We start from the raw sequence: 15,491 nt of genomic DNA, 5'->3' as shown, positions 1-15,491 counted from the left end.
AGTAAGGCCATTCGTTTGCGGATGATAGGTAGAAGTAGATTTGTGAACGGTATCAACGGCCCGAAGAACTTCCTCGAGAACTTGTGAAATAAACGCCTTGCCACGATCGCTCAGAAGAATGCGAGGAACCCCGTGGCGCAAGACGATGGAGCACAAGAAATAGTCAGTGACCTCAGAAGCGGTATCGTATCGTAGAGGGGCAGTCTCGGCATATCTTGCTAAATGGTCGACCGAAGTGACAATCCAACGGTGACCGGAGGGCGTCAAAGGCAAGGGACCATATAAATCAATGCCAACAAATTCAAAAGGTGCGTCCGGGCAAGGGAGAAGTTCTAATAAACCGGCAGGAGGGGATGTCGAGCGTTTGCGGTGCTGACATGACGCACAAGAGGCAATGTATTTGTCCACCGTTGTGGATTGGCCAGGCCAGAAGCAGCGGGTCTTGATGCGGTCATAAGTCTCTTGGAAGCCTAAGTGGCCAGCCGATATGTCGTCGGGAAGTGCCTCTAATACTCGCAGGCGAAGGCAACGAGGTAGAACTGGGACCCTCCGGTGACCTGCTGGGTGGTAAACGTAGCAGTGTACCACGCCACCTTGAAGGCGGAATCGTCGAAGTTGGCGTCGCAAGTGGCTGTTGAGTGGTTCGGCGAACCCACTAAGGCGATCCATAAGAGTTCTACAGTAGGAGTTGGCCCGCTAAAGCAAGACGAAATCTGAGCGTGATGAAAGTGTAACTTGGTCCAGGGGCGTTATTGAGAGCTGGTGTTAGGCAGACGTAGCATTGGAACAACATGGTGGGGAAGACGATGGCGGGTTACCGGGAGAGAGTGAGAGTGGGCAGCGAGACAATGCGTCTGCATCATGATGACTTTTTCCAGGCTTGTATGTTATTGTAAAGTCATATTCCTGCAAGCGGAGTATCCCACGTCCTAAGTGTCCTGACATGTTTTTCATTCATGACAGCCAACACAGAGCATGATGGTCGGTGACGATGGTGAAGTGGTGGCCGTAAAGGTATGGGCGAAATTTCTGAATTGACCAAACGATAGCCAGGCACTCTTGTTCCGTAATGGTGTAGTTCCGCTCAGCTGGAGAAAGTGTTCGGCTGGCATATGCTATGACTTGCTCTTTAGAGGCTGCATTACGTTGCAGAAGTACTGCGCCAATACCTTGTGCGCTTGCATCAGTATGGAGTATGGTGGGGGCTCGACATTGAAGTGGCAAAGCACTGGTCCGGAAGTAAGATGTTGCTTAAGAGCTTGAAAAGCCGACTCGCAGTCGTTAGTCCATGTGAAAGAGGCACCGGTAACCAGTAGTTTGTGTACAGGAGCTGCTATTGCAGCGATGTTGCGTATAAATAGACGAAAATATGACACCAAGCGGAGGAAACTACGTAGATCTTTCTATTACTGAAGGCGAGAAAACTGGAGAACAGCACTAATCTCTTCGGGGTCTGGCTGAATGCCATCTTTTGAGACGACGTGGCCCAATACTTTTGTTGTCTTGCTTGCAAATTTGAATTTTTTTGTATTGATCTGGAGACCAGCATTTGCAAGCCATTTGAGAACTTCGTCTAATCGATGAAGATGTTGGCTGAAGTTAGACGAAAAGATGACAATATCGTCCAGATAACAGAGGCATGTCTTCCATTTTAGTCCACGAAGTATGTTATGTATCATGCCCTCAAATGTAACGGGAGCGTTACAAAGGCCAAAAGGCATCACATTAAATTCATAAAGTTCGTCTGGTGTCGTTAATGCAGTCTTTTCTTTGTCAGTCTCGTTCAGTCGAATTTGCCAATTTCATGATCGAAGATCAAGTCTGAAGAAATATCCGCCCCTTGTAACTTGTTCTGAGCGTTGTGAATTCGAGGTATTGGATATAAGTCCTTGCGCGTGATCTTATTGAGTGCTCAATAATCGATGCAAATGCGAACGGAGCCATCTTTTTTCTTTATCAGAACCACGGGGGAAGCCCAGGAGCTTGATGAAGGTCGTATTATCCTCCGCACAAGCATGTCATCAACCTGTTGTTCAATTACCTTTCGTTCGGACGGCGATACACGATAGGGGCATCGTCGTATTATAGCGGAGCCATCGGTTTCGATGCGGTGTGTAGCCGCAGAAGTTTGGCTTAACACAGGGGAATAGCTATTGAAACAAGCTTTGTCCTTCACCAAGACCACGAGTAAAGCTTCAGACTGCGCGGCTGTTAGGTCAGAACCAATAACGGCTGTGGGAGGGAAAGAATCATCCAAACCTGAGGTTGGTGCTGGCGATGAAGAAGGGCAGAGCGTGACAAAAGAGATAGGTTGAGTGTCAGAGAGGGTTGCCACAATCATCCCTTTCGGCAGCATCACAGGATCTGGGGTCGTGTTGCAAGCAGACAGAAGGGCGCAGCCACGTGAAAACCGGACGAGACAGGTGGCAATCAGAATTCCGCGAGAAGTACAGCAGGAAGAAGGGGCGACTAGAGCATCTCCGTTGGCGATCTGACTGGATGTTACGGCTACAACGTCTTCGTGACCAGGACGCAGGACGTAGTCTACAGCGATGGCCAAGTTCATGCATGAAGGTGAAGAGTCCGTAACAGGTGCAAGCGCTTATCTGTGATATAGACAACTTCCTGTCTACATGAAATGACGGCTGAAGCAGAATGTAGGAATTCTCAACCCGCGATAAGTTCATGGATACACGTTGGACGGATGATAAACTCAATGTGGTGGCAAAAGCCGTCGATGAGAACACGAGCAGTACACTGTCCGTCGGGGTGAATGAATGCATTATTAGCACCATGCAAAATAGGTCCAAGATAAGGCCTTCTTACTTTTCGGAGCCGTGAACACAGATCACTATGAAGAACAGAAACGGCGGCACCGGTATCGATGAGAGCCGACGCTGGAACACCTTCAACAGTTACATAAAGCGTGTTGGCCGTGCGAACAGGAGGAATTTTTGAAGGCCGATAGGAAGCAGTTTCCCCTCCAAAAACTGCAACAGTTAGTTTTCCGAGTGCTGGTCGGCAAGATGGGAAGTGGGGCGAAGCGGTGACGTAGAGTGCCGCTAAGGCAAAGGAGAACGACGTCTGGCCGAACGGGAACTATGAGGCAGATTGGGAGCATCTGTAGGAGACGGAGGACGCTGCTGAGGGAACATGTATGATCCGGGATAGTATGCGTCTGGTCGGCGAGTGCGGTCTCTCTTGTGCTTAACATAGCCTCGTCTTTCATCCTGCTGGCGACGGCGGCTGAAGCAAGATATATGGCCATGTATGCCACAGTAAAAACAAACCGGACGAGGTGGATGCCACTGACGGTAGGATGGCATAGCAAGTGCTCTGGTTCCCATCGAAGCCAAATGGTCATAGGTAACCTCAGTAGGCACGGAGGTCACGGTAGGGGTGGCTAGCGAAGCAACATCCGCGTAGGTAGGTGTTTGGCGCACTACCGGAGCAAGATGCGTCGTGGGTGTAGTCATCGCTGTCAACTCTTGCTTTACGACCTCACGCAAGTCGAAGGTGGGGGTTGGGGCACAGGCAGCAGGTGAACGCCTCAGGTCTTGTATTTGAAGCTCTTTGCGGATGATGGTGCGAATAAGAGCACGTAGATCTGAAGAATGGGGAACCTGAGAATTGCTGCTGTCATGTTGAAGACGAAGAGACTGAAGCTTGTCTAGGTGCTGACATGTGGAAGTGATGTCTTGGACAGAAGCCGGATTTTGCACGATTAAGACGTTGAACGCAACAGACCCAATGCTTTTTAATGTGTCGAACGCACGGCGGCACAGAGCCAAGACATCCTCTATGTATGAGGTGTTGAGACTCTTGTGGAAGTTGGAGGCGCGTGCCCAGCTTCTGTTTGGTGACTTCTGCACAGCCAGACGAGGAAGCGAAGATTTGCTGTAGCTTGGAGGCAAACGTGGACCGATCCGCGATGTCGAATACATGGTTGAAATACCACGTCTTTGCAACACCAGTCAAGTAGAATGCAACATGCCTTTATTTCTAGGTGTCGTTCCACTTATTGCAAGAACTCACGCGGTCGTAGTGGTAGATTGAATCGTCGACGTCATCACCGCGGAGTCCCGTATAGACAGGGGGATCGTGTTGAGGGCTTGTCACAGTTCAAGAGGGCACCGCAGGTGGAGTCGTCTGGGTGGTAGGGTTAGAGGCGCTGGAAGAGCCGGGGTTGGAAGTGTCTATCGTTGGAAGTGTCTATCGTTGTAGGGGTAGCCGGGTGCAGGCAGCGACCGGAACGTAGCTCCAGGGAAGACGGGAACGTGAAAGGGCGTCGAGGTCTTGACGTACCTCCACGACTTTATAAGACCGAGACCGACCAAGCTGTCAAGCGCTTTTTATGCCACAAAAGGAAACGCCCCAGCTCATGCGTGAAGAAGTAGAACAGGGAAGATGATAGCTATGTACAAATGAAAACAACGAAGTACGTTAATAGTGCTTACAATATATATATATATATGTATATATATATATATATATATATATATATATATATATATATATATATATATATATATATATATATATATATACTGTATTTACTTGGATGTAATGCGCACTTTTTTCCTGATAGAACTGGTCCAAAAATTGTGTGTACGGTAGAGTCAAGTATGACCCTCAATCTGTGTTACCATATCGCCATCGGCATTTCAAAATGGCTGCCTCGTACACGCTTCGAGCCTAGCTGCCGTAGCTTCCTCCATGTGCACATGTCCATGTTCGTATGCTTAGGCTAGTCCATAGAGTTTCTTCTTCGAAGTGCAGACGACGCTGCGAACACGCACAATCGCTATTAATTGCAATGATTGAGCTTGTTGAGGCACTGGCTGTCCACGGTAAATTCATAAGGGCATTTCACATCGCTTGTCAATGCATGCGTCCGTGGCTTAATGCTTTCGATATCAGGCTTCTGCACTAAAGGTCCTTTGTTTGAATCCTGCCATCGGACAATTTTAATAATGTTTATTTAATTTGCTACGTTGAAAATGACAAGTTTACGAAGTGACAAAGCCGTTTTAAGTCAGAAAGACGAAGTTTAGGCAAATCTATGTACTTCCCGTAATTCCCATGCTGGTACAACCACTCCCATTGCAGCTCCCATAGACACTATTGCCACAGTTCCTTCTAGTAATTCGACGGTTAGTCCACCGTCCGTCTTCCTGTATTCTGCATTTGTTTTATCAGCACAGAAGTGCCGACTGTGAAGACATGCCGAGTTTTCATCATGATGCTGCAATTAAAGGGAATCGATCACGTATGCAGGGACGGGTGGAAACCAGGCTGCATAACGGGCATTCAGAGTTCTCGAAACTTGCGTGAGGGACTGGCGCAAACAGGGGAGGCGTTCTACTCTGGCAGCTGCTGCCTAGGCATGAACGCGTTACCCCTATCCTGAAAGCGATCTGTGATAGAGCGAGCCTACGCAAGTGTGAAGTAAAGCAAAAAACACGCAGACATTCCGTTTGTGTGTTTTATCATTTCTCTAAACTTCAAGTCGTCAATTCAAGCAACAGATCACACAAATAACAGATGGTGGCTTGAATAATTCTCGAAGTCACACAGTGCGGACTCGAGTACGTGGGCGCAGGGGCACAAGTACGTCATCCTCCGGCTTGGAGCGCGGCAGCCACGAGGAAAAGGAAAAACAGCGTTCGGTTTGAAATTTCAGATCTTTCCGCGGCCAGTAGCGATGTAATACTTTGCAGACAGGATCATTATCACACAATGTATGCTCTGCGCTTGTCAGCTCAAAATGGCCAGACCTGGTGAGGGGCCCTATAATGATATCGTAAAAAGGAAAGTTTGTCATTCGGTGTCTGCGGACAGGCAGAGTGGACATTGTCCACTTCCTGTTTGTCCTACTGCCTGCAAGGGACAGTGGAATGATGCATGTGGCCCCATGATTTATTACTTGTGTTACACTAGATGACGTTAGTGCTTTGGGGCCATTTAAATATCTCACATGGAAGGTCTTGAAGCAGTCTTGTAAAAGCCTCTCCCGTTTTTGTTTTATAGGAAGAAGATTGATGAACTAGAGCAACTCCTAGAGTGTGCATATCAAGATAAGTACAAGATTGAGAAAGAACTGCATAAATGGAAAAGGGTGAGTATATAGCATGCTCATACATACTATTCTGCTGTGGCACTAATAATCGTAATTCCACTGATCATTATTCCTTTCAAGGTCTATAGATACACAGAACTGTCACAAGCACAATCACTGCTCAGTACGAAGTTAACATTTATTGGCAAACTGTGCCACAATTTACTTAACACTATCTTGCGCCAACAAAGACTTCTCTCAGTAAACAAGATATGCAAATACAGTCGACTCTGGATATAAAGAACTACTTGCAGTGAAAAAACTTCATTAAATCATGAACTTAGTTCATTTGAGGTTTTAGATGTTCAGTAGTGGAAATCATTTTACAAATTCCCAGAACATTCCTGGTGAGTAGTATCTTGTCGGTAACCACTTTTAGACAAACCAAAAGGTCAGGTGATAGTAACGTGGTTATGAGCGCTTAGAGCAATGCATTGGCATGGCTCACGGCATCCGATACTAGCGTGTTGTGTAGCGTGGCACCATAAATCTTGGATGCTATGGTTGACCGCGCTTAGTGCCCGCAGCCATCATCAGATGGTGCCCTCAAATTAAAAACGAAACTGCAAAAAGATATGCATATTTGTTCTGAGAAAAAGAGGTTGCAGTCGTGCGAGAAAGGCAGAGCATTGATTGTGATAGCAAAGATACAACTACATGAAGTTTTAGCTTTAGCTTAATCAGTGTAATCAATAGCTTTATCAATGTCACGCGCACTTAGGCAAAGATCGCTCAATGACAAGGAACACTTCCTGCCTCAACACGAGCGAATGCTTCGCATTCTGCCCCGGAAACTTAAGATTACGCGACCACCAGCACTAGACGCATGGGAACAAAATGCGCATGAAGGCACCAACCATCTCAGCTCGGCTTTTGCACTTGCTGAAGATTACCTCATACGGCGTGTGACCTGCATATAGAAAGCCATGCGCAGCTACAGTAAGGATAAAGAAGGGGAGACACATGCGATGGGGGAGAGGGTGAATAGGCACGCGTCCTTTGCCTCCTCTAGTGCTTGCTTGATCATGTTACCATGCACTCGCCCCTTCCCCACCCACCTTGCACTGAAGAAATCATCGGCTCTCACGTTTCTTTGAGTGCTCTGAGCTGCTGCATGCCCTGCAGCCACTGCAACTTGTTATGCGACAACTGGCGCAACGCTATTTCCTGCATACTGTGTACGAGAGCGTGCGCTTCGACGGCGTTTTTGCTGGTGGAACTTTTCATGCAGAAGGATGCTTGCAAATGACTTATTCCTCGGCAGACATTTTTATAGTATATCTTTTGCTAAATTTACCAGCCATACAAGCTCCAAGTACATGCTTGAAATGGTCGAAAACATTGTTAAAGAAACTGTGTCACGAAATTACTTCCTTAAATCGAAAAAAAATACACAGTTTTCAGTGGAACTAAGATCGGGAAATAAACCTAGTTAGTTACATCATGAATTTTGTTAAATCAAGGTTCATTGTATTGAGATTTGACTGCATACTTAAAGAGACCCTGAAACGGTTTTGATGATTTTGTACAAACGTACTAAGTTGCTAGGATTGGTCCTTCTGATCATTAAGGTGACTCATTTAAGCGCTCCGCGTAATGTGTGTGATCTGTTATGAGGTTTTAAATGTGTACATCACTACCGATCGCAGTGGCACCACTCCCCTGAGTTTTCAGCCGCCCCAGACCAAGTGACGTATAGTGGCCATATGACGTCACTAGGGCGAGCTATTCAATTGGCTGCCCAGGGTTTATCGCAGATAATTTTTCCAACTTTATTGTGAACAAATGTTGTTTGTAATAGTTGTAACGTTGATTGTGTAGGTGAAAAAGAAAGTAACAGAAAAAGAATGCACAAGGACAATTTTGTGTTACACTCAAGCACTTCCAGCACACAGCAAGTGTTGTTTGCTTGTGTTACAATGTTCTCCGTGTTGACGTGAGCTGTGCAGTCTGTGTTGGTCTCAATCTGTTGTTTATCGAGCACCATGGTTTGCCCTTGCGTTGAGGGCTGCAAATGTAGCGATCGCGACGTGTCGTCTGCAATGCAACATGCGATCGGAGAGACTGCAGAGCTGGTTGTCGGGATCCGATTGGCGCCAGCATTTACACATTTGCGGCCGTCACTTCATGCTGAAGGATTACTAGCACAATAGAGTTTAGCATGGCCAGTATTCTGGTAAAGGAAAGCACAAGTGGACTGGGCCTGGGTGTTTTACGGGATGAGCGGAAGTGTAAACACGAATGGCCATCACGGTGTAGCCATCTGGTGAGACAGAGCTCAACCCAACACAGAGCTAATATAGTAGTAACCAAGTGTATTCTACTTTGCTGCTGGTGTAAACTTTTGGCAGGGGCGTAATCATGAGCATGTTTTTCTAAATATCTAAAAATTTTTTTGTTTGGTTACAGCAATATTAGCTCTGTGTTTGGCTGGTTAAGCTCTGCGCCACCAGGTGGCTGGACCGTGCAGACCGATTGGGCTGCTCACATATGTCTACGCTAAAGCTCCTTTATCACAGTGGTAGTAGCATGGAGGGGCTTTAGTTCACGCCTCCGGCCATCTGTTAAAGCACCCAGCTTGCTCGTGGTTACCAGAATACCATACACGCTCGGCACTGCGACGGAATGCTCGCAATGCACGCTGCTTGGATAGCTCTCGCTTGGGTTTGATGGCCAGGTGGCTGATGGAGAGTTTGGAGAGGCTTCAAGCGCTGGCTCTGAGACAACTGGAAGCAGACGTCACAACGTCACATCATGACGCAGAGGAAGTGAAAATGGGACCTTAGCCCCATCTAGTGGCGTAGCCAGAAATTTCCTTTGGTGGGGGGGGGCGGGGCTCGGCTCACGTTGCAGCTTCGCCTCCTCCTTAAGAGGACGCTTTAGCTTGGTCGCTGCTATCTAAATACATGTAGAAGGTGAATTCGTTTTTCTCTGCAACCACTGCACGAAAAAACTTAAATTCTACTGACTTCTGGTTTCGAATTTCTCATTTAGGTTGTCAATTATTTATTAAAGATTGGCAAACATCACAAATTTTCAGAAAACGAAACTATCACGTTTGAAACTCTGCAACTCGGCAATGAAGAATAATATCACAATTCTGTGAGTCACATCTAATAGTACATCTGCAGCAGACAAAATTGATGTTACACATGAATCTCAAAAAATTTAGTATTATGGAAATACGGCTTTTGCAGAACCCTTGTACACCACGTAACCAATTCACGTAAGATACAAATTAACATACCAAATTTTTCCGCTTTGACTCTTATAATAGATGCCGTTTACAGAACCGCGATATCTGTTCTTGATGCAGAGCTATTAGTTTGTAAACATCGTGCTTCTATTTTTTTCGCACTTTCAACTTTTTAACAATATTTTAAACAAAATTCAGGCCCTAAATCTAAATTCCGCTTCCAACAGATACTAGAATTTAACTTTCTTTCTCAAATGCAACAAATTTCACTAAAAGCAATCCAGGGGTTATCTCAGAAAAGCGTCTCTGCGTTTTACATGTATTTGAATAGGTCGCGTAGGAGTTGGGCCCGAGCTAAAGCTACCTCTTAAGCAATTTGTTGAGGGATCAAATACATCAATAATAACTGCATTGCCATTGCCAAAGATGCTGCAAACGAATTCTTGAACGCTACCCACTGTCAAACAAGTAAAATATGTATTTTCTCATAAAAAAATATACTCGTATGTGCCAAAAATTGGGCTCAAAATAAATGATATCAATGCTTCCATGGTTTTGTCTATTGAATAAGTAAAGAAAATATCACATGATCGTTAGAACTATATCAGTTAGAAACCAGCAAAGCAGTGCATGCCACAGATATGAAAAATGTAAAGGCCATGAAATGAAGTTGAAGACAAATATCTTAATGAAACTTTGTCATTCAAGAACCTTGTTTACATTCTTGTACAATGACCAGTGAAAAATCTAAATTACGCTGTCATTTATTCCAATGTATTACGCAGGAGCAGCTGTCACCGGTCGTGAATTGTGAGTAATTGCACCGAAATTATAGTCGCAACAGAGAGCACGTATAAAAAGCTGGAGTTTGCAAGCTATACGAGGGCGAGTCAAGTGAATGTGAGCGAATGCGAATATATGACAAACGGGGTACTTTATTAAAAAGTAGTCTTGATGAGAATTTAGACATTTGCCCCATTGACTAACGAGTCGTGTGATTCTCGTCTCATGAAACTCCTTAGTTTGCTGCTTCAAAAAGTCTGTAACTGACTCTTTCACGTCATCGTCCGGCACGAATCTAGTTCCGTTGAGCTGTTTTTCGGTTGCCCCGAAATGTGGAAGTCGCAAGGGGGCAGGTCTGAGCTGTATGACGGATGTTGCAGGGTTTCCCACTTGAACTTGGCCAGTTTTGTATTAACCACATCAGCGACGTGGGGAAGGGCATTGTCGTGGAACAATTAAAAATTAAATTATGGGGTTTTACATGCCAAAACCACTTTCTGATTATGAGGCACGCCGTAGTGGAGGACTCTGGAAATTTCGACCACCTGGGGTTCTTCAACCTGCACCTAAATCTAAGTACACAGGTGTTTTCGCATTTTACCCCCATCAAAATGAGCCGCCGTGGCCGGGATTCGATCCCGCGACCTCGTGCTCAGCAGCCTAACACCATAGCCAGGTCGTGGAACAAGATGACCTCATCCGTAAATTTTTCACATCGTTGGTTCTTGAATGTGACACGCAGCCGATACGGCGTTTCACAATATCGGAAACGATTGATAGTCTCTCCGGGTTTGGCAAATTCTATCAGTAATGGTCCCTGACAAACGAAAAAAAAAAAAGTCAGCAACACCTTTCTGGCGGAAATGACAGCCTTTGCTTTCTTTGGGGGTGGTGAATTCGAATGTTTCCATTGTAAGCTTTGCTGTCGTGTTTCAGGCTTGTAGTAGTGGCACCATGGTTCATCTCCGATCACAATGGCAGACAACAAGTCGTCACCCTAATTGTGATACCGGATCAAATGAGTCAAGGCAGCGCAGAACCGCTCCGTCTTCTGGCGGTGGTTCAAAATCTTGGGCATCCATTGTGCACACAAGAGCTGATAACCGAGATGTTCAGGAATTATGGCGCGAACCGAACCGTGACCGATGTCAACACGCTCTGCCAGTTCATCGATGCTTATCCTCCGTTCTAGTCTCATCAAGCTCATCAACCTTTGCAATTTTGTTGGGGGTGATTGCACGATGGCTTTGGTCTGGTCTTGGATTGTCTTTGCAACTTTCACGTCCTTCTTTCAACCGTTTGATTCAACGCTTTACAGTGGCCAATGAAATGCAATGTTCAACGGACACGGCAGCCATACAGCGACTAATTTTGTTTTGGGAAACGCCTTCAGCTGTCAAAAACCTCACGGCACCATGCTGCTCAACTTTTGAAGCGTCCATTACGTCATGCAACCATGTTCAATCCAGTGTATGACGGCATTAACGAACATTTACCCTCACACCTGCATGTCACTTTTGTAAAGGAGAGATTCCTGTGTGCTACACGCATGCCTCGCAGATAATGAACCGAACCGTTATTGCGCGGGGTGGGTAGGCTCACGTTCACTTGACTTGCCCTCGTTCATTAGAAATGCGAAGATACAATGGAATATACAAATGCTTGATAAAGGGCAAGAAAGTGTCACTGGAAAGAAAGTTCACTGCATGTATACACAAAACCTCGTAACAAGATATTTAAATATACGTATAAGTCTCCAATAAATCTACGTATCTAAGAAAAATTCACTGTGTATAATGTGTCAAGCAAGGCAAATAAACATGTTGCACAATCACAGATTCACAGAATCCTAGATCTCTCCTCCATTCCATCCACTCCCCCCGATGTATCGCGCGCGATGGAGGGTGGCGCACTTGCTGCCCGCTTTTTTCCTTTGCGCACACAAGACTGAGCCACCATTGTCGGCTCACCCATACCAGCCCCCCCCCCCCCCCCCCCCCCCACGTTTTCACTCGCACATACAGCATGCGGTGCGCGGTCACCATGTTATGGCCCCTGGACTTCATACGAAACATGAGAGCGACGGCATCAGCAGGAATGCGCCTGGAGCGTCCATATAATTACTATCGCAATAATATAATAAGAGTATCCGGCAACTGAAGCGTCCCGTGGCCAATTACTTTCCTCAAAAGAAGTAACAAAATCAAACTTTCACCATGCAACAATTCGCTGCGCCGAAACAATGTATTTTTTTGTCCTTCCTTCTGTGGGGCGGGGGCACCGAAATGAAAAAAAAAAAAAAAATGCAAAGAGTATGTTGGCCACAATCCAATGCCTACTTTGGGCACCTAATGTGGCTACCGAATGAATATCGAAAAAAATGTGAGACACTTGGTCCACCGAGAACCATACACATAGTGTTTGGTATCCTACACCTGTGAAACAAGACTTTCTGGAGAGGTTGTGCTCAAGCGAACGTGGTGCAATCCGTCGTGTCCTCGCACTGATGGCGGTGAGCGACCATTGTTTCTTTTTCTCATCTGCTAGCCAGAAGGCATCCAAAACTGCCAGGCGAAAATCCACACGGCCAGAGAAAACCAAACGCACACCGAAGTGCACTGTACAGTGGTTGGGGCAACACGAGAAAAACGCATGCCCTCTGGCTGGCTCTGGCAGCCTGTGGGTAGCGAGAATAAAAAAATTGAAGAGGCTCAATGTGCCCTCGCGAATAAATGTCAAAGTAGAAAAAATAAATAAGAAAAAAGTTACCCTGGCTGGCTTTAGTGTCTTGACATGGATGCTATGGCGCAGGTGAAAAAAAAATGTTGATATTTTTTTATGCGACATGGCGGCACAAATGAACCACCACAACGCTTCTTCTCATCGGACCTCGCTGCGTGCTTTGTCAACTTGTCTGATAGTGTGTTGATTTGGCTTGTCTCTTTGTATATTCCAATCTAAGACTTTAGAAAAGTCAATGCACCTTTGGTGTCAAATGTTTAAAACAACATTAAACCCACAAACTTCCGCAATTGAATGTCTAAAGCACAACTTTGGAAATGTCAGTGCACCTTTCACATCAAAAGTTTATGAGAACTTTATACTCATACAGTTTCAGAATTGACATCCATGTGCTCTGTAGATTCCGCGACCTCCACGCGATTCCACGGCAAGCCCGTTCGCCATCAAAACGCTCTTGAAACTTTGGGCTCGGATGGGGCTGCTTGTATTATGTGACTCCCGGTGCATGGGCGTTGCCGTGAAATCCAGCCGAGTTCGCAATATTCGTGGTGAAATGTCTTTTCGAGCGGGAAAAAGACATTCTAGAAAAAATCTAGAATGATTTTCAGCGTGGTCGACGGTGCATGGACAGCACGTAAAAATGGGGGGGGGGGGCTGAAGCTTCATAAGCACCCACCCCCCCCCACCCCTCGGCTACGCCCCTGCTCCTATCACTCGGCAAACGAGTTGAAGAGAAAAAACATGGCTATGGAGGAGGATAACTTGTCATTGTCCGTAGCTCTCTTAATATCAGATGCTTCACTTAAATTGTGGCGCGAATGTTTTACTGTAGCTGTACCCTACGTGTCCACAAAATTTGTCCAAATCATTTCCAGGAACCCTTTAAAGAATTTTTGAACATCTTATTCATGCACTGTGTGCAATGAGTATGCCACTTGTGTTAGTTAATTTATGTGCTTGTTGCGTTCCTTTTTATAATTCTGCATCCTATTGGTCACATAACATGATGGATGATAATTTGCTACGTAAGCAAAATAACTGCCCTTGATAGCTCCCATTGTGAGCATAGACTGGCAGTGAAAATAATGTTACCAACAGAGCTTGTGTATTAAGCTTCATGTACACACAGATATTGGACGTAATGAGTGAAATTCTTTGTATTTTCCCTACCTCATACTTTTTTGTATGAATATGAAGTATTGTGTGGTGAATGTGTTGAACCAAGGAACGCAGGTAAGCTCTTTCTATTTCTTAAATGATGGCAGGAGATTCCCTGCCTAATTTGCCATTGCAGTGCCTAAAAAATAAATTCAGAAACTTATTGTTATTTTCCTAAAAGGTTAGAGCTTGATTAGCCTTTGACATTGACATGTTTATTGAAAGGTAGAAGCACAACATAAATCCTCTGAGACAGTGTTGTAATTGTTGTTTAATTCACTGGTCATTGCTTTCTGTGCTAATGTGGTTGTACGTCAGGTATATTGTCATTGCATTTTGATTTGGAAAATAAAGAAGGTACGTAGCTTTGCTCGTACATCCATGAGTAAAAGTGTACCGACCACAGATGCTGCAAAATGCTGTACTGGCTAGCTTGAAATTCATGAGTGCACTGAGTTCTACGGAACGAGTTCTTCTAAGCTGCAGTTCTTTTCAAGCTGTATGGCTTGGCTGTCAAACAACTATTCATGGCATTTATGATCTGTGTACGTGGATACATTGTGTGTGTACATGGATATATTGGGGTGTGCTCATGCACCTGTAACAAAACTACCATGAACATGCACAACATGGGAGACAGTTGCATCCAATTACTGCAACAGTTTTGTGTTCATTTCTGTTTATTAACTTGATTTTTGTTGTGGTATGCGCTTGCTGCTTTTTTCATTCTGCGGCATATTGGTCACATTGGTAGAATTAAGTAAGAACACTAGCATGCTTAATACATTAATACAACTGAGATATAGGATGGAAAATTAGCACATACATTCAGACTTAACCTTTTTATATGTTTTATCAAGCAATAAGATTCACCAAGCATTAGTGCTACATGATCTGCACATGTCGTTAAACATTTCTGACTGTCAAAATACTGAGTGTTCCATAAACAGGAGCGTTAGGTATATGCCTCATCATGTTAAACTGCTGGCTGATCTATGCTTAAATTTTGCATGGAGATACCACTTTACGTAAGGTTAGCTTATTACCACGTACGCAGGCATTGCTTACCAGTTACATCCATGATAAATTCAAAGTGGGCATTGTTCGCAGTGATGCTGCTCAAAAATTTTATATTTTACTGCAATGGAATGGTGCAATTCAATGCTGTGGAATGGCAACACAAAAACTTGTGTTCATCATAACCATGATACATGTTGCAACCGTTTCGTTGCAGTGGAATTCACATGTTTTATGTGTAGTCACCACAAGCAACACCCATTTCAGATTTATTGTGGCTGAGACTGAAGGGCAAGTAATGCCCACAAATGCAGTACTATTAAACTAAATTATATGCAAAAGGATTTGAGTGGAGCTGAGCCAGCAGTTTAGCAGGAAGAGTTGTGTACACCTGACACTTCTATCCATGCAAAACTCAGTATTTCCTTTCAAAGAATGTGCATGAAATGCAGTGGCTTGTGTTAAGGCTTGCTGCTC

General features: G+C 45.0%; 1 protein-coding gene across 6 annotated transcripts in view; it reads left to right on the top strand.

Annotated features, from left to right (window-relative positions):
* LOC126547922 (uncharacterized) overlaps positions 1 to 15,491 on the top strand; it is a 289,018-nt gene that overhangs the window by 42,233 nt on the left and 231,294 nt on the right. For all 6 annotated transcript variants that reach the window (XM_055063464.2, XM_055063465.2, XM_050195977.3 and 3 more), the window contains one exon: positions 6,031 to 6,118. In XM_055063464.2, coding sequence (XP_054919439.1) covers positions 6,031 to 6,118 — 88 coding nt within the window. The remainder of the gene's footprint in view (positions 1 to 6,030; positions 6,119 to 15,491) is intronic.

Source organism: Dermacentor andersoni, chromosome 1 (assembly GCF_023375885.2).
Source record: "Dermacentor andersoni chromosome 1, qqDerAnde1_hic_scaffold, whole genome shotgun sequence".
Lineage (NCBI taxonomy): Eukaryota > Metazoa > Arthropoda > Arachnida > Ixodida > Ixodidae > Dermacentor > Dermacentor andersoni.
This window is presented reverse-complemented; position numbering and strand designations above follow the sequence as displayed.